Below are 22733 nucleotides of genomic sequence, written 5' to 3'. Positions count from 1 at the left end.
GAATTATAAAAGCATGTCAACAATACCTGTTCTCAAACTGAATAACAGTAACTGTAACCAAAACAATGTTACTCATTCCAATGTTTAGGTCAAATGAATCGCAGTCATGTGTAGAAAACTGTCAACCATCTAAATAAATAGCACACTTTAAAATATAACCTTTCACTTCAACACATACTAGTTTCAACCTGAGGAAGACCAGTTTCTAAGAGTCTACTTTGCAATTAAATATTCAATCTGAACTTTGTATTTGATTTAATAATGTTGCCGTTGTACGCCGAGACTTTTCCGATCACTTTGTCGTATTTATATCAAACCAAGAGGATCTCGGTCTGCTCACCGCCTTACAGACTTCCTCTAAAGAGAACAGAAACACCATGTGGTAGATTAGAGTAAGAACAGCACCACAGCAGTATTATGAACACTGTGAAGAGGTCATCCAAGAACAGGTGGCTCAAATGCACACAGCATATTTCACTTCATAAACATTTGTAAATAACTACACCGTGCCAAACACATTCACTGTAAGCACTGCAAAGTGCAGGAGAAATAACCTATGAGGGAGGACAACTCACTTCTCAAAACAATTCTCTCCAGGACCTAAAGCGCCACCTGGTGGATTATAAGGACATCAGCGACCGAGGAACTCGGGAATTAAAAGGGAAAAAAAAAAAAAAAAAAGGATTTTTACAAAGTAATTATTTTTCTAAATGGTCGGCATGAAATAAACACCAAGGATAAGTGAAGAAGGGAAAAACAGCGAAGCAATCAAATCTGCAAACTACATAGTTTCACAAATTGAGTTTCAAGTTGTTATCATATTAATCATGAATCCACCTTTCAAACATTTACTGCTTTGAGGTGGAATTACAGATCAGTCTTCAGTTTTTCTGGCGTTTGGGGAAACCGTGTTGAACCCAACAGAACTGTGGTGGACAGGAACCATGAGCAACCAATAACAAGTGAGATGCAGCAAAGAAACACCGAGTTATTAGGACAAAGGGTAGTAGGACACCTTACAGCAAAGTTCATTTTAATGGTCCCAAATATTCCGAACAACTAAGTGTACACTCATGTAAAAGGAACAAAATGAGAAGATATGACAAAATTCATCACATCTAGAATTCCACTCAATCTTTAATCAAGACGGGATTACAAATTCTCCAAAAAATCTGCAGTTTCAAAGGGCAAAAAGGGTAAAACTAGCTCACCTACTGAGGTCTTTAAAAACCTGTTCAAGTGTGACTGAAAACGTCCTGAACATTTTAAAGGCAGGTCTTTTTTGTTGTCATTTACAAAAAACAGGAGAAAGATTGAGAGACAAATAGAGAACAAAAAAGAAAATAATGAAGAAACTGCTGGCTTTTTTTCTCGTCAGAGAAACAACGTCCGCTGAGGAAACACGACACTGATGACATCATCAAACGACAACAAGGACAGCTCTTTGCCACATGCTGCCTCCCATCTGGTCCTATATACTAACTTAAAAAAGGGACAAAAAGCAACAGACAAAGAGAGAACAAGAGCAGAGGAGAAACGAAGTAGAAAGGAACAGGAAGGAAGTGGATTCTGAGGAGAGGATGGGGATGCGAGTGGTGGTTCTGGGTCTGAATTGGCCAACCCATCTGGGCCGCTGTGATGTCCTTCCCTGAGTGGGGGGCGGGGAGGGGGAGGGGCAGTGGGTTATGGTCCGAGCCCGTGAGCTCTGTGGGATTTCAGTCTAAGTGTACATGTGTGTTTTTTTTAGTACGTGGTCTTTTCCTCCAGTTGCTAAATTACCAAACTGTCTCTGGCTGTCCGAGTCCGCTGAGATCTTTTCTCCCCCGACTTTCACTCACCTGTTCCACTTTTCAGACGGATTTTTACTCCTGGTCTCCTGATTGGCACTTGTATGAATTGGGCTAGTCTGAGGAGGCTCCATATCCATTCACAGTCTGCTCCTCTTTCGGCCAGCCGCTGGCGGTGAGCGGTGCCTTTCGTTCATTCATTCAATTTGTTTACAAGTTTGATCATTCCTGTGTGAAGTCTATGCGCTGGAACTGTCTGAGCGGAGCACAAGCTGAGACAGCGATGCTTCTTTAGGAGCTCAGTTTGGACTTCTTTGAAGGTGGCAGAGGTTCCTCTTTACTCTCCCCATCCTCTTCCTCGTCTTCCTCCTCCTCGTCATCATCGGGATAGTCCACCAGTCCCACTAAACCGCCCTGAAGCAGACAAGAGAGACAGCGTAAATCCGGTCATCATGACCAAATATTATATGCCAGGGTTTTCATTTAATTCGGATGAACATTAGTCTCCTCATAACTCTAAAACTAATCTATCACGTACAGAAACGGATTAAAGCTGGAAAAGCGCTCTATAGTAAAAAATGCCTCATTAGTGGTCAACCAACCGTCTCCAAAAACATCGGCATTGTCTGATCTTGTTACTTTTTGTTGTTTTTTTCCCTCTTGTTTGGATCTCTTGTGTATTGTTTGATATTAACTTTGATGAATGTACTTGACCTATTAATCAAATGTTTTTTTTGAATCTCTCTCACCCTCTTATGTTTCAACTGTCTATATAAAGCCAGACAAGCACAAAATCAGTGTAGTCCAATAACATGCTGGTTGTGATGACAAGTTTTTGTGATACACAACAGGGACGGTGGGAGTTGTGTGAAAATTAACAGTAGAAGTGTGAAGATTCATAGTCAGAGCGCAGCATTCACCAAATTCTTCCTTTCAGTTAAGAAGTCTTCATAACAGCAAAGACAGTGTGCAAAGCATACTTTTTAACTTTGTCCTTAAAACGCTCGTCTCCCTCCAAAAAAAACATCATAGGAGAAGCTAGCAATGAGTGGACTGTCACATGGGGCACCTCAAGTTTAAGACCAACACGTTCATCCTTTAAATCTTTTAAATGCTCGCAGGTACCTTTGTGGTTACAGTCGTGGTGGGGGGGGAGCTCCGTGCCCCTGAGCCCGGAGACCCTGGTGATCCTGGAGAACCTGGGTTGAATGACGCAGATGAAGGGGGGCTGGACAGGCTGGTTTTAGTCGAGCCGGCAAAAGAAAGCTTGAAGCTGGGATTCTGTCTGCCCGACAAGCTCGACTTCCCCAATACTTCCTTGTCCTCTGTATCTTTCACTGGGGGTCGAGAAGATGAGGTGAAAAAGAAATGGTCATTCTCTCCATTCAAGTTTCTTTACTACTTTGGGGTTGCATTTAATGACGTTCACTGTAACCAGGATAGACCTTTACGAGATATTCTCTGGTTTGTGTGACTGTAGAAAAAAAAAAAGCTTTCTAGAAAAACAACACGCAGCTCTACTTCAGTCTTTTTGAACAGAGCTAACCAGAACATAAAAACGGTTGTTTCTGAGCGATTCATTGTGTTTAAGTACCGTCATGAGGAACCAAACCAATTTCATAACATGTTTTGCATCTTGAATGTGCCAATTTATATTCAGTATAAAAGAAGTTTGCCTGTTTTTATATGCTCCTTATTTTGTCACTTTATTCGGCACATGACTGCAAAAACAACAACAACAACAACGCAATGGTGGACTTTCTCCCCATAGTTGCTCTTTTGAGGCTCTGAACTTTCAATAATCTTTTTAACTCTGATATAACCATCGTACAACCTGTCATTTATGCGTGACCACAGAGCCCCTGCATAAACAGCTGCACCATTAACATAATAAAATATCCTGTCCTGTAATAACGACAGCATGTGATCCTCTCGAAGCCCAGTTTCACCCCCAAAGAAGTAGAAAACACTGCTTTCCCATACGCACATTTCTTTCTCTCCATGAACTTGCTAATCGGTTCCATGAGGTCTTCCTCGCTCTTCATCTTGTCAGAAGGAGGAACCACTGCCTCGCCGTCCTCCAGGTCATCTTCATCCGTGTTGAACCACATCTCCTCTTCATCCTCCAATGTCCGTGCATCGCGACGGAAGCGGTGGTTCCTCAGGATGGAGCGCATGCTGCAGAAAATAAAGCGCAGCTCGGTGATCTTGTATATTCTTAAATAAGTTGGCACTTTGTGTATTGTAAAACACATCAAAGAAAGTGCTTATAAGCAGCTTTCCCCATGAGGTCATTGAGTCATCAACATAAAAAAAAAAATCTATAATATACAACAACAAAAACTGGTATAATAAAATGCACTGCATTTGTTTGAAAAAAGGGCATCAAATTCATATGAACTTGAGCCTTTTTAAGAACTGCAGGAGGTTAACAAAGGAAAAAACTGACATCACGAAAGCAACGTACGGTTTAAAAAAAGGGAAATACTAAAAGCAGGATGGAGAGGCATTGTTGCCCCACCACAGTAACGAACATGAGTGATGTCTTCTACCGAGTTTCCACTTTCTGATTGAAGTGTGTGTACTGAGTCAAACATGAGAAACTGGTTCGTGCTCAATCTGTCATTTGTGGTCACACTGTGTTTTTCTGGAAAACATGTCACGCAACACGTGCTTTCAAAGAGTCAGTGCAGTACAGGTGCACAGGGGAACTTTCAAAAGATGATACAAAAATTTTTTTTTTAAAAATGGCCAATACCTCAAACTCACTATCATTTGACAAAATAGAACGGTTACAGAAAAACATTTAATGTATGAGAAACAATATACTGGTCATTTTTTCCAGCTGATCAATATGAAGTATCGGAGACGTCGCAGTCTTTTCCCATTAATTGTCAGACTCGACCGGTTGTATCATTCATTACATAACTAGTGAGAGTGTAACAGGAGTAGTAGCACTGCAGCCTTGGTTTTCTCACCTATCCAGTTTGGGGTTGTCTTGTCTCTCTCGCTGCTGTTCATATCGCAGCTTTAGGCCCTTGAATGTCTGGACGTAGTCCACATCCTCCAGAGCCTTCCAGTAGTTCTCTACAATATGAGCTGTGAGAGACTTCACATCCTCCTGGGAGCAATGGGAGGTGAGAGCGGGGGAACAGAGACGCAGTGGGAGGAGGGGGGAAAGTATGCAAAGAGAAAAAGATGGGAAGGGTAGAGTTTAGGAGAGAGGCCGGGTGGAGGAAGAGGTGGAGGGAGGAACAAAGAAAATAAGCGAGGAAGACAAACAGAGAAGGCAGATTAACCAAACGGGTTCAAATGAATGGATAACACATTGTATGGATTGAAAGTGATTAGATCAAACTGATTAGATCAGTTGAGGTATATGTTGTCCCGAAATGAAATCTCTAAATCAGTGTATGTACTCCAGTAAGCCTTGGGATCCTTATAGCACTATGACATGACTGGTTTTAAGAAGTTCTATGTTCAGGTTTGACATGCTGCTCAACTCTGAGGAGACAAGCAACAGAACAGAAAAGAATATCGAAGATATGAAAGAAACAACAACAACAAAAAACCCGCTGACAAATAAAACAAGCAGTAAAATAAAAAAATAAAAACATCATGTTCATCCAACTTGACGAAGTCAAGCATGAGGCGACAATCCAGTTTTATAGTTCTGTAGCCTAACTATGATTTTTATGCTGATAATATTAAACCTGGATGTTTTCAGAAGGCTGAACAGACATGGACAAATATATTAATAAAGTGACTATTCGGTACCATATGGCTTATGTAAATATCCAGTTTCTGGCACAAGCAGTTGTGAAAAATTGCAACTGTGCTCAGGGAATACTCACCACACGGACGTACTCAAACATCTCAATGATAGCAGAGTTCATGAGATTGTAGCGAGAGCCGTTATTGAGGAAGGCCTTGATGACGGGCTCAAAGAGAAAGTTTCTCATGATGTAACGGTTGTAGAATTCATCCTTCAGACCGATAATCCTCCGCATGAAGCGCAGGGCACCTGTGCATGCAGAAACACAAATCAATATTGAGCTCCAAACTCTTTGACAGAACAGACTTTTAAAATGTTAGTGGTGCGAGATTTTGTCCGGGTTGACAGACACTAAGACTTAAGAGATCTAGGTGAGGATATATACGAGACTCACATAGTGCCAGGAAGGCGTGCTGAGAGGCAGTGAGCACCAGAACCCTCCTGAGAATATCCTTGTTGATGATGTAGTTCTTGATGTGATAGGTGTGGTGCTCAACACAAAATGTTAGCAGCTCCAAAATCAAGGCCAGCAACTGGGATGTTTGAAAATCATCTACAGGAGAAGGAAAGTAGTAAGAAAGACAGAACACTTGTTGACAAAATTACCACCACCACCACCACCACCACCACCACCACCAACAACAACAACAACAACAACAACAACAACAACAACAACGCATGCACACACGGCTCAAAGATATTTAGTACCTTTGCTTGGTTTTTCTTCTGTGGTGTTGGCCAGCAGTGGAGCTGACAGGACATGCATACAGTGCTTGTAGAAGAAGCTCAGGAACTCTGTCTTTTCTGTTTTCTGGAACGAAAAAAACAACAAATGTTTGCTTAATTGAATGACTTGGAAATGTATTGCAACAAATGTTTTCCCAGTTCCCAACATTTAAAACAACAGTGAGGGTGCAGATATTTGGCCCAACCTGTTAAATTGGTGGCACCGATTTTGTTTTCAGTTACTGGATAATAACTTGATTAGCAGGAAAATCAGCCAGTATCAATGTGGTTCCCCCCCCTCCCCCTCCCGCCTTCCTGATATGACTACTGTATCTGTTCTAAAAGCTCAAATCCACACACGGCTCATATTTTTCTCTTTTTCGAGTTTAAAATCAGTTGTGGGACTTGAGCATTTAGACCACCGCTCTTAGCCACAGAAAGACCTCACCATGTCCTTGTTTCCTTCTCTTTTGCATCATGAACATTAGACCATAAGGTTTTGGTTCGTTTGGTTCAGAACTGAGCAAACAACGCAGAAGTATTCTGGGGAGGCTTACTGTCGAATCATTGTCGATACAAACTGATGTGTGGAGAAGCAGCATGTGAACTCACATTTGCGGTGGCCAGCATGTTTTCTGGGTCCACCAGAGTACGTAGCAAGCCCATTAGCTGCACTGCCCCGCCGAGCTCTGGGTCTGTATCACAGATCATGTGCTCTATGATCAGGTTGATCAGAAGGATGTCCTGAAAAGGCCCAAAATTATTAGTTTACATATTCACCTGTGATAAATGAATATAATCTGCTTTTATTTTAACCCGTCTTTGCGCATGTACCCACGTCGTCATTCTGCTGTGACTCCTGCATGACGAACTCTCGTACCATGGAGGGGTTGTACTCCACCAGATAAGAGAAGATATCTGTGGCCGCCCCACGCACCTGAACATCATCCATTCCCTATTTGATTAAAAAAAAAAAAAAGGAAAGAAAAAAAAAAGCTTTTGTCAGCAAATAGTGAATTTTATCTGCAGGATAAGTAGTCTTTTCTTTAAAACAAATGGAAACAAAAGTGAGAATTCAAAGAATTGCATTACATTTCACTCAGATTATTTCTTCCCGTCTACTCAGTTAACTTGTAACTGTGTGAGGAGAGGAAGGTTGTGGGAAGCAGGTATTATTCTCAAAGATGTGTGTAAATCCAAAGCTGCACGCATGTTACATGTAACAAGAAAACAGATCTCCAGACGTGAGCATGTGTTGGTGATCCGCCCGCTATCCGAGTCTCCGTTATGCTTTTGTTTAGATGCTTTTCCTTGATCTGTTTAAAAAAAATGGTGTTTTGGTTTTCTAATCTCTTCTTTTGTATCAGATTCACTTTTCTTGTTTGTTTTTCTGAAGACGCTGGTGTAGTGAAAGCAAATAATAACCGTTTCCACTGACATGTGAAAACTGAAACTGAAGATGTAAAAGCAAAAACTGTTCATTCTAACATTACAGAAAAGGAAAGGTACAATTCCAAAAACATCATGATGCTTGTAGTGTTTTGTGTTCATGTCTTTTAAGTTATTGCTGAGGTTTTCGAGAGCTATCAAACTAATTTCTTTGTCAAAACTCAAATCAAGTCGACCCTTGTTGTCTTCACCACGAGATATAATCCAACTGTGCACACTTGGCATTTGGGAGTCAATTCTGTTTAACTGTGATCAGATCACTTTATTGCCAGTAATATACATTATCTGTGCAAGAAAAGCAGTACTTATAGAATGCGAAAGCATCCCCTCTTTTCAGATTATGAACTTGTTATTCTTCGTTTGCATCTGTATAACTCGGGATGTTTGCTTTATAAACATCCTGATAATTTATGGGGAATGTGGCCATGCTACTTCTTAAACTAGACATTTGAAACAGTATCTTTATGTTGCAAAGAGCTGACCTCCCTGACAGGTAATACAACCAAGTATTAGTCACACCCATTCAAAAGTGTCTTACAAGACATGGGAGGAGAATTCAGCTGCAATACAACCCCAAACCAGAAAAATGCGTCCTGCTATTCGTCAGGCTGAATATTACCACGATACCCTGCAGCAGCAGCACTGATGATTGTTTTTGTTCTCGTGTGTACTCAACGACTGTATGTATGCTCAATGCTTCACATTATACAGAGCAAACCCGTGTTTACTTTGTTTTATGGTGGCGTAAATTCTTTTGACTTGTTCAAGAAAAAAAAATGCCGAGTCATGGTTCATATGAGAAGTGGAAAGAGAGGCAGCACTGAAACACCCTTAAACTGAAAACTAAAATTTGTAATGCCATTCTGTTAAACAAAAATAATACAAATAAAATTGTTTCCTCAGTCACATCACATTGCAATTTAGTGCCACAATGATCAGAAGGTAAAGTGGATTTTGCTTCCTCAACAGGGTGATCTTGTGCTATAAACAATCTTTGGCAAACCCACGAGTATTGTTCCGTTTGCTAATGAATAAATGGGCTGATGACGTTGGCTTGTTTTTGTTTTTTGGAGTATGACCTTGATTTAACTTATAACTGCAACGATTGGTCAATTAATCAATTGATCGAATAACAGAAAGTTAATCGCCAAGTATTTAGATAATTGATCTTTGAGTCATTTTTTTTTTGATACCAGCTTCTAAAATATTAATATTTTGCATTTCCTTTAGTCCTTCATGATAATAAACCCAATATGTTTTGATCCGAACAAAACAAGACATTTTAGGTTGCACCTTTGGCTTTGGGAAACACCGATCAACATTTTTCATCATTTTCGGACATTTTAAAATACCGAAGAACTGACCGATTAATAGAGACAATAATCGATAAGAGTAATCGATGATGAAAATAATCATTACTTGCAGCGCTAATTTAAATATTCAATTTATCAGCAGATGGATAGCACATTTTATGACCTTACCTAAGCTAATGATACCAAAAGCCAAATCCTTCTAGTCTCAGCAAACAATGACCTGGGTTACAGTGTTTGTTGTTGTTGTTGTTGTTGTTGTTGTTGCTCCACTCACCAGTATGACCTCTAGTGCAGGTAGAATGCCCATGTTTGACAATGTCTTGAAGAAGGCGTCTCTGTTTTGAGGTTGTAATGTTTGTGAGAATGCACAGAATTCCTTGAGGAAGTTTACCTGTAAGGAATAAACAAAGAGGGCTCCGTGAAACAAGAGACAAGTAGAAGCGTATTTAATAAATAATCTCAGATTAAATTCTGGCATACCAGCTCGTGTCTTTTGTCATCGTCTGTCGCCTCATCCGTTAGCTGTGCAAAGAGGTCTGTCAGGAACTTCTCATCGTCCTGACATCAAAAGGGAATGTGAAGTGTGAAGAGATGAGTATTAAGTAGATGATCGACAGGTCAGCAGCAACGACACTCACACTTTCAATTGTGTGTCGGCTAAATTTATAACAAAACTGTTGTTCATCTGGATACAAATAATCATTAACAAATAAAATTCACCATACTTTCCAATGATTTGAAGGACAGTAAAACTGTGACATAATTTACCTCATTAGATTCAATCCAGAACCAGAAACCAAAACCATACATGTCATTACTTAGTTTCTCAGAACTTTTGCAGAATACATTTAGTCTGCTGAGAATAACATGTTTGATGGGATGTGTTTTATTTGGTGATGCCTACATCTAGTTTAAATGAAGACAACACTGAGCAAACATTTGGATCTCAGCTCGACACGAGTGCCTCATAGGAAGTGAGAAAGAAAAGGTCCATATCAGAAGTGTTTGCCATCACAACGCCACACAACAGTGTCCCAGTCAACAGCGTGCCCGTTTCCGTTTTCCTCTAGCGCAGCATAACTGATTTACACAACACTTCTCTATCTCTATGGAGACTGCCATACATAAACACTGCTGAGTTGACACAGTATAAAAACACAAAGGTCACATGACCATAAAAGACTAGCAGACAATCTCAGACTGGGTAAAGCACAATCAGGCAAAAAAAGAAGAAAAAAAACCTGCGTACAATCCTATAATTACTGTAATTTCTGAGATTATATTCCAACATCATTTCAGAAAATAAAATTCTGCTACATGTGGATTTTCATGTGCATCAACAGTTACAGACAAACAAAGGTTTGTCTTGCTGTGAAGTCGGTTTGTATTAAACTCGCATATATTTGGATCGTTTGATCCGAGCAGATTTTTTTTGTTGGTAAAAATGGGTTGCATACACGCGTCTTAAAAATGTTATGATACAAGAAAAATCCAGCACCGGTAAACCTCATAACACGTGTGCTGTTCTTACCTGCAGCATGCCCACAATCTCCACCTTATTGAAGAAGATGAAGGAGTGCAGGGTGGACAGCATGTTTTCCTCAAAAACAGAGGGCGTGGGCAGCACCATATCCTGAATGTACTGCACCCGATACGTCTGGTGTATTTTCTGACGCAGTTCAGGATCAGAGATGGGGATCACCTCCTTAAAGCGGGCTGTCTTAGTGAGAAACTCCCGATGCCGCCGCGGCTGCGGAAGCGCCGGGTCAAACTCCAGACAACCAATGACGTCCATGATGCACTCGTCTGAGAACATAACCTCGAAGAGTGCCGTACGATTCAGCAGGAAGATGCCTTTAATGATTTCGTACAGGTGGTGCAGTCCCTCGCTGTTCTCCAAGTCCTCGCACACGCGGAACAGTTCCAGGAGCTTGCGGATGTACCCTTCGTTCTCCACAGCTAGCGCCAGTTTCTCACGTCGCAGCGGCGACGGGAGCGAGGAGGCCACGAGCTCGGCCAGGTCCTCCAGGCGGTTCAGTTCGCACGGCGGTAACTCCAGACCCGGCGACGACATGTCGTCGAAGCGCTCCTCCTCGGACTCGTCCACCACATCCTGGGTGATGTCCACCGAAGGGTCCTTTCCCTGAACCTGAAGGAGGAACCGAACACACGGGTGACGTAGAATACGAGCAGATGTAGAACCTCTCACCGGGAATACGCTTCATGTCAAATGCATCCACGGATGGAGCAGACCAGCACCAACAGGTGTAGTTACCTGGCATATTTTCTCCCAGATTTCATCACAGCCAGCCTTCTCCTGGAAGCTGAGCGCCAGGTCGTAGTTCTCCGCCTCGGACCAAACTATCAACGTGTCCTTTTCAAAAGAAAAAACAGGTTCAAGACAACTTACAAACCGACAGGCGGTGGAAAGGAGGTCCGTGTTCTGCAGCACGTCGGTACCGACCTGCTGTTTCTGGTAGGCCGTGTTCGGGTTGATTTTGGACTCCAGCAGCAGGGAGCCTTTCAAGTTAAACCCACCAGGGCAGGTTACAAAACGTCACGTCAATCAAACGTTGTGTGCATTACAGATTGATAAACAAGTATTGTTGTCATATATATATATATATAAATAACAACATGCAGGTGATCACGTGGGCTTCACTCACCGTCACTCTCGGCTCGCACGAGGAGGGACGTCCCTCTCAGGCGCTCCACGTAGCCCGAGGACACGTGACCTGTCCCACGGTCGTCCCACTGTCTGTCCTCGTTGAGGGTGTAGACTTTGACTCGTCGGCGAGTGTCCGTCATCCTGGCAGGTGCTCGTCACCGGTTCTCCCCCCCTCCTCCTCCTCCTCCTCCTCCTTTTTTTTTTTTACGGGGCTTCACAAAGCAACGCCACCTCTTCACTTCTCCAATACAGACTTAATGATGGAGGGTGGGGGTGGTGGGGGGGCACCCAGGAGAACAGGGTTTTTGAAGCAGCTTTAAAATAAAAAGGGGGGTGCAAGGAGGGAAGGAAGGAAGGAAGGAAGGAAGGAAGGAAGGATTCCTCGATCGATTCCTTGTTGTAAATATAAATATCCGAACTTCTCTCCGCTAACGTGAACCGACCGAAACAAAAGGCCGACTGAGAGGTTGACTCTTCTGAAAGAGGATCCTTCAGAAGAATCAACGACTGTGAACGAATCAAAGAAATCAGAATAAAAACGCGTCCGCTGCTCGTTCGGACAGTTTGTCCGCTCGTTAGCCTCTCGCGTTAAGCTAGCAGACCCAACTGCCTCCGCTGCACGTTTTCAATGTTAAAACTATTTTGTTTTTTGAAGCAAACTGACCGGATTTGGGCACCGACAGCATCACGTCACACCTTCGGACCGCAGGCAGCGTTTTCGACACCGGAACAACGTCTCTACTTTCCTTCAGATAATACGCCAGCGAGCTAGCGTTAGCTGCTATTTCTTCCCCAAGTGTTCCGCCATGTTCTGGCTCGGGGCCGCGGACGGACCGCCGTCTCCTCGCTCTTATTAATGCATCCCAACAAGTATGCGAACCAACGAATCTGAGTTGTACAATTGCGTCGAGGTTTCGCTTTACATTACACCGCTATTCGCCATTCATTTCGGACGTCTCGCTCAGATAACTGCTAAGTGCCCCCCGTGAGTAGTCAGCCATCTTGGGTCCCTTCAGAGGCAGTACGGGGTTTCCAGCCCGGCAACAACAGGGCAGCCCGCCGCCCTTAAAGAGACAGTAACACGGCGGCCCGCCCGCGGGTCTCCTGGTGGTGAGTGGAAGCGACTCGTTCACAGGTTCCGGACACATTTCGCCTTAATTGTTGTCATATAACTTAACTTACCATCATCCACGGTCACTTCTGCAACCCTGCAGAAAACGGTTTCACCGATTGTGCTCGTGGTTGTATATTCAAGAGGTGAGACGGGTCAGAAAACAATAGTTTATTTTTTTGCTTAAATCAAAGAAAACAAATAAGAGTTGAAATCCGGTGTCATGCGAAAACAAAATGTTTACAAAAACAGCATTTTACATCCAATGGGTCATCAATATAACAATGATAACAGATAAATTGTGGAAATTGAAACTTCTGGGATGACTTCGATTAACGGGAGCGTCGGTCTCCACACGTTGATCAGACTCAAAAATAAATCAGCTGCACTCAAAAGTCCACAAAATGTTCAAATCCAACTACCGAGTAAAGATATAAAAACACATATCACATAACTTTTAGGGAAACTGACATCAGAGGAATAAAAATCTGACAAACAAAAACATGTGGAGCATTTCTTCAAACAGGTACCTCCCTTGATCAATAAGTTAGTCCTTGCAGCCGTTCGCCCCGTTCTCTTCATAGTGTAACAAAATACAAACATATGTATGCTGCCAAGCATGAAGCCATTTCAATATAAAGCCCAAAATGTCTCACTTTGCCCCATTTTTCAAACCCCTTCTTTTCCCCCAATGTATAGTATAAAATAAAAATTCTCCCCTTGTCAAAAAGACAATGTTGTCCTACTACACAGATCTTTAAGACGCTGTGCAACTGTAGAGCAGCAAAAACTCCTTCCAGGTGTGTGTCGCAGGACAACCTGTCACCGATGCCTTTATTTTGCCGCTTGCTGTGCTTGACGCCGCAGCAGGACATATATCTTCTCCTTAATCCAATCTTTGTTGTATGGTTGGTATGTCTGAGTGTCTGCTCTGTACCTGCATTAAAAGAAAATATGTTTACTGGAAGTGATCAATACAACCAGTGCAAGGTTGACTTTCAATCAAATTCATACTTACACAAGACAGCTCAGATCTGCCAAGTCGTCAATAAAGTCAAACAACTGACTAATGTCATAAGTAATGGAGGGACTGTTTGGATTCATCCTCTTCAGATGCTCTTCATACATTTTGCAAACACCTGGAAGAGAGGTGCAGGACAGGCTGACTGGAGGCAAAACCATTTACAACAGTGTGATTCAAAGGAAAATAGCCAAAATGCAGCAAATAATAGATAAACTTCATGTTCACAGAGCAGATTTCTCAATAATGTAACAAGGTCCATTACAGAGACTGTAAAGTCAATAATGTCACTACAGATTTCACTAAAAGGAACAGCGGCACTATAAATAAGAAGGCATTAATAAAAGGAAATAAAATTATGAAACTGAATTTATAAACTCAAGACAATCAACTAATTGTTTTCAGTACTTTTAAAATCAAAAGGATAAAAGGCACATTAAGAAATAACTAAGAAACAAAAGTAGTTTCATAAACTGTTAAAATACCAAACATTGTACCATCATACCCAAGCACAGTAAACAGCATCTAGATGCTTCATACACAACTTAAAATGTAATTACTTTGTTTACACTTTTTTTGTTTGAGGATAGATAGATAGATAGATAGATAGATAGATAGATAGATAGATAGATAGATAGATAGATAGATAGATAGATAGATAGACACTTTATTAATCCTACAAGGGGGCTTTTTTTTCACTACAGTAGCATTATAGATGCAGGTAAAGCAATAAAAATAACAGTAAAAAAATATGAAAATGCTAAAAAATGTTTACAATAAAATAGAATAATATGTGATTAAATAGGAATAATTAAACTAACTAAATAATAATGCAATGATTTAAGCAAGCAAACAAACAACCAACAGTATTATTGTTGGGTGACGCAGTTGACCAGAGGTGAGTTATTGTATAGTCTGATAGCGGTGGACAGGAATGATCTCCTGTATCGGTCTTTTTTTTTTTTATAGTCAAATCCCATAAAAAGACAAAAATCAGCATTTACTTAATCCCACTAACAATTATTCTCTCTGCGTATCCAGAGCCTGATGTAGTTTACTCCTCTGTTGCTGTCCAAATCCATTAAAAACACGTCACTCGGCCACATCGTGCCACTAAGATATCGTTTCCACAGACTAATAAACACGCTCGTTTTCACAGTTTTCTTTTCACAATCCAGACAGACCAAAATACTCGAACATGGTTCCTGTTGTTAAATCTGTGTAGCTTCTGAAAAAGATCAGAGGTCGAATGAAGCTTTGGATTCAGAAGATGCTCGTGTGAAGTCGGATCTGTTTATTATTTAGTTTGGTCTTTTCTGACTGCAACAAAAATGAGCAGAATTTGAACGAATGAAGAACAAGAACAATATGATGAATCAAATGTATGCAGCTGCTGACAAGAGTGTCGTTTTATCTTAAATCTACGACACCAAGGACGATGAGGACCAATCCAGGGGTTGATGAAGGAGATGTTTGGACTCACCCTCCATGCATTCATTCACCGACTCGTAGTCAGCATACGTGCGGCCCTCTGGTCTCTTGGTCGGCTGGACCAGCAAAATGGTGTGCGACTGTAAAATGATCAATAAATGCTCAATTACACATGAAAGCAAACTTCCTCCTGTCGCACCACATCACTTCAGCCGATGTGTCTCGATATGAAACAGCTGATGTTGCACCAAGACGTGTTTCTGATGGAGGTAAACGGTGGTTGTGACGTTAAACGTTATGAGGCAAGCTTTTACTAAAACATCTATCGATCCACATTCAGGCTTAGCAGACAAAAGTGGTGCAAATACGAGGCATGTTTAAAACGGGATGAAAACAGCTGCAGAAGAAACGGGTTCAAATTCGTGTTGGACAAAAGTAGTAACCGTTTGCCTCGCAGCTTGATAGCTTAGCTGTGATAGATTATCAAGAGCTATTGTGGCTAATACTAAAATATTATCACCTTTTAAAACGTAAAACAAGACCCACTTACCATATTTGTGCTCACCGCAGACCTTCTCTATTTACTGGGGATAGAAAACTGCCAAAAAGTCGCTGTTTACCACTTATAAATTCTCCTTGCGATGAAGCTATTTGTACAAAAATATTCAGGGATGTGAAGCAAGGCCTTTTCCGGTTGTAAAAGGAAGTGCCCTCCACGAAAGGTTTGGCTTCAAAATAAAAGCCTCGTTTTTAAAACTGCCGGATTATTTTCTTTTTAATGTGTATAGGAGCATATTGTTTGCGATGAGAAACATGTAAAAGAACCCAGACGATAAAGTAAAAACAGTCTATTACAGGTAAAAGTCCTGCATTCAAATATGCTTCAAGAAAAAGTACTCAGCAAAAAGTAAAAATAATCCTAATTGTTATGGCAGTGTTATGTTTGAATATATTCTATTATTATTATTGTTGTTGTTATTGATGCATAAATGTGTGGCAACAATTTCAATGTTGTAGCCAGTTTATATGAGTCTCTACTACGACAGTCTAGAAACTGATCATTTTGGCCACATTTTGCGTGTAAAATTCAAATTTTTAAAGAAGCAAGTGACTAAAACTGTAAAATAATAGCAGAGTAAGGGCATTATTCGTATCTTTAATGGGATAGAAGTTTAGAATAACAAAAAATGAGTACTTCTATTACATCAAAACTATTTTACTCCATAAATGTCATTGCTTTATGCTACCGTGTTTTTCTTTAGAACAATAGTTGAATAAAAAACACTACAAGAGCAGAAAAAGGTAGAGATAAATCACAACAATTTCAAGGTTACCTGGCAGCTTAATTTTTATTGGATTTCTGATTTAACTTGAGTAATCACACTATGTCACTTTAGCCCTGGCAAATAAGACAACATACACAAATGAATACACAGAGGTCAAAATTATATCAGAACAAAAAGCTTGGATTGTGTTATATATAATGATTATCGAGGTCATAATAATGGTAAGTCAGATGTTTACTTATGTAAAGTAGAATTTGGCTATTTTTTTTTTACAATGCTTTTGTTTGTATGTGTCTTCATATATCTAGATATATACACACACACACACACACACACACACACACACACACACACACACACACACACACACACACACACACACACACACACACACACACACACACACACACACACACACACACACACACACACACACACACACACACACACACACACACACACACACACACACACACACACACACACACACACACACACACACACACACACACACACACACACACACACACACACACACACACACACACACACACACACACACACACACACACACACACACACACACACACACACACACACACACACACACACACACACACACACACACACACACACACACACACACACACACACACACACACACACACACACACACACACACATGTACATGTATGTAAAAATAGCATTTTATTTGTTTTGCACATGAGCTATCCATTGTATTGGGGGTATTAATGGTAAGCACGGTTATGCCCTTGCTCTCAGAAGGCCCATGGGAGCTCCTCTTCTTGGGGTCCCTCTGCGAGATGTGGAGGTGGAATCCCTCACCACACCCCCACACTCTCTTTGGCATGCCGCCAGGGACACAAAGTTATTGGCATTGCCCTGGCAGCTCCCGTACCAGAACTCGGTACATTTGGCTGCGCCAGAGTTAAAGTAGAATCGGACCATCCAAGTATCACAAGGGCCCTCGTCACGAGGCAGGGCGCACACATTACTAGTGGGTTGTGCGACAGGGGGTGACTGGAGATGCTGAATGAGATTGAGGGAAAGAGAGAGAAAGTATTTCTTTCTGTATGTCTGGTCAGTTTAGAAGATACAGTATATGCAGCGTGTATAGCAGGTAAAGAGCAATTATAGTGGGTAATTTCTGTTATAAATATTAAATACTCCAGTGATTTACTGTTTCCAAAGTGTTGGAAAACGTAAGAGACAAAGATTAAGACAATAATATTACAAATGTATGCAATAGAGGCTGTGATATAAAGTCTTCTTTAAAAAGGCAAACTGATTTTGATTAACAAAATCAGTCAGTAATCTGCATTATTTAACAACTTTCATGAGTTCAGTGTATTACGATGGATAACAGATGTGATTCCTACCACAGTCGTCTGGTACTCAGGACATCCGGCCCTTCCAAATCCTTGAGCTGGTGTCACCCCATCCAAACAACAACCATACCTGAAAATGAGCACATTTTTCAATGTGTAAAATATTTTATTGAGCCAATAAGCCTTTCATCAATTTAATTCATGTCATATTACAAGGATAGGATCTGGAAGCTCGTTACCTGGTGCGAACACAGTCATCTTGTGAGCAGCCCTCGTTCCTGGGTCCAGTTGCAGAGGTATGGCCATCAGGACAGCAGCCGTATGTCGACTGCGCACAGTGAGGACCCACCACTGAAGGGTAGGGATCATACACAATGCTTGTATCTGGTCTTGAAGCTAAAGCAAGTATACATAAATTAGGTTAAACATACTGTTACTGGATGTGACATAGACCTGTGAAAATACTGCCTATCCTTTCTTAGAAGGCTAAGAATTACATTTGGCATTTGTTATGGATATTTTTTTAGAATCTAATGACCTCTAAGGCTGCTAGAAAACTTTATAGGTTTTGTTTTTGTGAGCGAGGGATTAGAAAGCAATGCAAAAGCAGTGCAATCAATGTCTAGACAGTAACGATTACAAAAAACAGCAAGTGTACATTTTCTTTATTGCCTGAAGACACACTCATTCAAAAATAATATTTGAGTGTCAACAACTAAACTAAAATAACTATCTGCACATACATTTTTGAAATTCTTTGTACATAATGTTTACTGCTGCTTTGGGTACACATACTCAATGTACATATAGGCAAAAGTAATTTCATGCTCGAGCATGCAAACAAAGATAATAACATTTCCACAAAACATTCTCAATGTACTCTACATACCTGAAGTTTCTCCTGGAACATGAGGCACAAATCCTCTCATGGTGCTTCCACCTGCCCTTGGATCTTGCACACTTGGGACCACTAGAGAGAAACAAGGTTAATATTAACAAAAACGCACAAATATTTAAAAATATTGTTGCCAGTTCAGATTTTGCTCACCTTGCACTTCAGGGCAGGCCTGTGAGTTGCATGTCTCCACAGAAATGGGTCTCCTGTCTAATCCACACCGAGCCTCTGGGTACGGGTTCAAATCTGTATCAAAGCAGCTGACCCTCCTCTCCCTCACACCACCGCCACAGCTTCTAGTGCACTGCAGAGACAAGAGAGGATTGTCATGTGGACATAAAGAAGCAATACAAAATATTTCAGTACGAAACACTTACCAATCCATACTCTGTCACATGCCAGGTTATGTGTGTGTGACAGGCAGGTCTGCGGCAGGCCTGGACAGAAGTAGGTCTTGCCAGTCCACTACAGGCACGGTCAGCCAGACGCTCACCTGCTGGTCCCACACAGAAAACCTCCCTCGTCTGCTGTCCCTCCCCACAGGTCACTGAACACTGTACAACAAATGCAACAACACATTCAAATCCTGTCACCAATTGAATTTTTATATCACAGCGTAAAGGTCATAGACGAAAAAAATTATATCTGGTATGTTCTATGTTGCATTATTGTTTGTTGTTACAACAAATCTTGAAAAACAAATTGTAACATAAACCTCAGTGTATCTCAAGGCAAACATATTGTGACATGTCTTCTCACTGTATGATGGTTAAAATGTAAAAGTTCTTTGCTGTAAGATACAAACCACACTGAAGCTGGAGACGCTGTATTCTGCAGTACATGGATGCATGTTGCAGGCCTGCTGACTCGGTGGCCTCTGCAGGCGCTGGGTAATGCAGTAAGTCCCCTCCACCACACGGGGGTTCGATGGGTCCTGAACCCAACACTCCACACTGCGATACTGCATGCCTCCATTGCAGGTGGCAGAGCACTCGCCATAGACACCAGTTTTGTAGACGTATGTGAATGTCTCTCTTGGATGAGGGACAATAGCAACAGAAGCAGCGGAGTGCACAGAGTTGGTGTCCTCGTCCAAGCCCATAAACTCTCCATGGGTCAATATCTGAAAGGAGAGAAATGATGAACAATGTGTCTGATTTAGACCAACACACAGGAACGATAAAAAATTAAGAGGTGCTGTAACATCCCCATCCAGGAAGGTAACATAAACATTACAATACAATAATCATCATTTTATTCTTTTTTTTTATTATAATTTCTTAATATGGCATCAACACCTCCCCACTCATAGAAAAAAATATGCAATATTTTTCATTTCAAAAGTTGAAGTTTTTAGATGAAATAAGAGGATCTTTTCAATTTTATCATATGAATTTGAAAACAGCCTTCTGGGGTCAGACTGTGTACATATCATTTTGCAGTGGAGCTCAAACTTTCAAGAGAGTAAGAGTTATTAAAACACAGTAATGTGAGGCAGGATTAAAATAAAACCCCAATTTTAAATCTTCTTTAAATCTTGACTACAAAACTCACCCTGCACACACCATCCACACAGATATCAGTGCGGCCCACATAGCATGGTGTCCCATCTACCACTGCAGGTCTGTGTCGGTAAAAGAAACTTTCCCCTCTTGGGACACAGTTCAGCTCACATGGATTGGTTGCTAAAATATGAAAAGTACAGAAATCAGAAACCAAGGTCAAATGGTATTTACACATAATTTTTAGTGAATGGTTTGTCCTACTCGGACCCATAATATGGCAGGGTGACTGAAATATTGTGCAGTGCTATACAGTGAGGGTCAGAAAAAGAAAAGACACAACCACGGTGATGTCACTCTTTATTTAATATGACTGACAGATTGGTAAACCTGACACCCAGAATTATATTACATACTGGAAAGTATTTGTTTATCTAATTCAGCTCATGTGGTTGTACAGACCTGTAATAGGTCACATACCTCCATAGTAAGGCACCCATGTGCGGCTTTTTCCTTGAAAGTCCAGTCTGTCAAACTGAGAGCACTGCTCCTCCCTGAAGTCCTTCGATCCGACTGGGCATTCCTACCATGACAGAAAAATGAAATGTTATGTATTATAGAAAATAGGATACTTTAATGCTGTTACAATTAATCATACACAAAGGATCCAAGGATATTTACATGTATATTACAAGTGCGGAAGGAGTTGGAGGATCCTATGCAGTTATGTCCACCATCTGTCCTGCAGGATAAAGGGAAAAAAAATATTTCAATACAAATCAGCTATCTTGTTTTCTTATTGAATGTATTTGGTTTAATTGGTCAGGTGTTAACCATTTAGAGAGAACTTAAAAATAATATAAAAACACTATTTCAAAACAATTTACTTTGAAATTATGAGGTTTTTATTTTTTTTTATTTTGAGATAGATGAAAAGCAACTAATGTAATTAAGTTTGTACAGTACGTTATTTAACATATGAAATGTATTGTGACTGAGCTATTAGTGTGAGTTTTAATCATCTTTGCCAACCATAAAGAGTAGGCATACGTAAAGTTTCTATTATCCTTACCACCTACATTTCTATATCATACCTTGAAGTGATACATTTCCTGGTTCTCATTGCCACTCCTGTGCCACAGGTACGGCTACAGGGCCCATAGGCTCCAAACTCTCCCCAGTAGTCATGGGTTGGCCGTGTCAACTAAGAAAATACATTAACAAAAAAAAAAAAGCAGTAAAACTCCTGCTCGCTCAGCCTTGGGAACACATCGTGCTCTCACACACCATATCAAAGCCCACCACGAACCACTAACACACACTATGAGCATGCTAGAGACACTAAAATAGAAGCTGGAACATTTAACCACAAACTAGCCCCTATATGTTGCATAACATCTGAATAAGCCCTCTGTAACATATAAACAACATCACTGGTGTCATAGTACATATTTAGCTATTTCTATTTTGACATATCTTATTGAAAAGGTTTTGCAATTTTAATCTGTGCTCAAGAATTTATCACTGATGTAGACATGCGGGTAGTTTGATATGATCAATATTGCAAAAGGTGAGACTTACTGTAAAAGCAGGTACAGCCAGCAGCTGTAGGAGCCCCAGGACTTGGAGGATGTTCATGTTCACCAGAAGCTACTGCTGAACAACTGATGAATATAGCAACTAAATTACACCACTTTCAATGGAAGTACTTCCATTTAATACAAATGATGTGTACACAGATGTGTTTATGTTTTTGTTTATTATGACATGAATGCTTGTCAGATGATCCTAAATTCCAGGATTTCTTCTCTAATGTTGACAACATGTAGCAAATGTGCAAAGATAGATGACAACATGCATATAACAAATCTCATCAAATCTGTATTTTGTCCTACCTTCTTGAAATGAATTCCCAACGAGTCGACCAGCAGCACAGAGGGACAAGCACCTTAGTAGTGAAGGTAGGTACTGACACCCAGCTTTCTATCTTCTCGCCCTCTCTGCTCACCAACACCACAGCCCACAAAGTGTCAGATTTCAAGCACACAGACAGACACAGGTTTTCTTTCTCCCAAAAGATTTTTACTTCTGTTTTTAAGGGTAAATATAAGGAACGAATTCTTTTGTTTGTAGCAAAATGTTTACAGTTCAGAGAATTATGTTGTAGTTTTACATCAGTTCTTATTATTAGCAGAAATGCTTTTCTTAAAGAATTTCCAAAAGGCCCTCTTCTAATTTTCTGCAGAAAGGGAACGTAATTAAGTTTTGGTACATTGCACAATACAAGAAGAAAGAAAAAACACATTTCAGTAGAATTATATTAAAGCCACAATATTTATTAAGACTTTGCATAAGAAATGCATTAAAATATGATTGAGGGTGAAAGAAAGCCAAAAGTTTCCAATTCACTGATTTTCTTT

The 22733-nt window shown here is 40.7% G+C and overlaps 3 protein-coding genes across 5 annotated transcripts; all 3 read right to left on the bottom strand.

Moving 5' to 3' along the window:
• Positions 1-1016: 1016 nt before the first annotated feature.
• smek1 (SMEK homolog 1, suppressor of mek1 (Dictyostelium)) lies at positions 1017-11898 on the bottom strand. 2 transcript variants are annotated; one of them, XM_069720142.1, is made up of 15 exons: positions 11717-11898; positions 11515-11570; positions 11326-11424; positions 10582-11199; positions 9531-9608; positions 9325-9441; positions 7127-7243; positions 6901-7032; positions 6271-6373; positions 5957-6115; positions 5642-5811; positions 4766-4908; positions 3775-3965; positions 2913-3124; positions 1017-2201 (listed from the first exon to the last, which is right to left on the bottom strand). In XM_069720142.1, exons 1-15 carry the CDS (start codon positions 11856-11858, stop codon positions 2079-2081), a joined length of 2460 nt encoding a protein of 819 aa, XP_069576243.1. In that variant the 5' UTR covers positions 11859-11898; the 3' UTR covers positions 1017-2078. The 2 variants fall into 2 exon arrangements, with proteins under 2 accessions (XP_069576243.1, XP_069576244.1); XM_069720143.1 differs by having other exon boundaries at positions 4766-4905.
• A 1087-nt stretch (positions 11899-12985) lies between these two features.
• On the bottom strand, positions 12986-15968 carry erh (ERH mRNA splicing and mitosis factor). Its single transcript, XM_069720158.1, has 4 exons — positions 15832-15968; positions 15334-15421; positions 13848-13968; positions 12986-13766 (listed from the first exon to the last, which is right to left on the bottom strand). Exons 1-4 carry the CDS (start codon positions 15832-15834, stop codon positions 13664-13666), a joined length of 315 nt encoding a protein of 104 aa, XP_069576259.1. The 5' UTR covers positions 15835-15968; the 3' UTR covers positions 12986-13663.
• A 1289-nt stretch (positions 15969-17257) lies between these two features.
• Positions 17258-22304, bottom strand: paplnb (papilin b, proteoglycan-like sulfated glycoprotein). 2 transcript variants are annotated; one of them, XM_069720151.1, is made up of 13 exons: positions 22209-22304; positions 21895-21977; positions 21408-21517; positions 20995-21055; positions 20794-20896; positions 20366-20496; positions 19617-19934; positions 19189-19365; positions 18965-19115; positions 18806-18886; positions 18156-18312; positions 17968-18046; positions 17258-17617 (listed from the first exon to the last, which is right to left on the bottom strand). In XM_069720151.1, the coding sequence occupies exons 2-13, from the start codon at positions 21949-21951 to the stop codon at positions 17333-17335; spliced, it is 1710 nt and encodes a 569-aa protein (XP_069576252.1). In that variant the 5' UTR covers positions 21952-21977; positions 22209-22304; the 3' UTR covers positions 17258-17332. The 2 variants fall into 2 exon arrangements, with proteins under 2 accessions (XP_069576252.1, XP_069576253.1); XM_069720152.1 differs by having other exon boundaries at positions 18156-18267.
• Positions 22305-22733: the final 429 nt, after the last annotated feature.

The sequence above is a fragment of the Brachyistius frenatus genome, unplaced genomic scaffold, assembly GCF_029030835.1.
Source record: "Brachyistius frenatus isolate BFR_SWC_R1_liver_20210118 unplaced genomic scaffold, ASM2903083v1 Contig_235, whole genome shotgun sequence".
Taxonomy (NCBI): domain Eukaryota; kingdom Metazoa; phylum Chordata; class Actinopteri; family Embiotocidae; genus Brachyistius; species Brachyistius frenatus.
The sequence above is the reverse complement of the archived record's forward strand: the minus strand, read 5'-3'. Positions and strand labels throughout refer to the sequence as shown.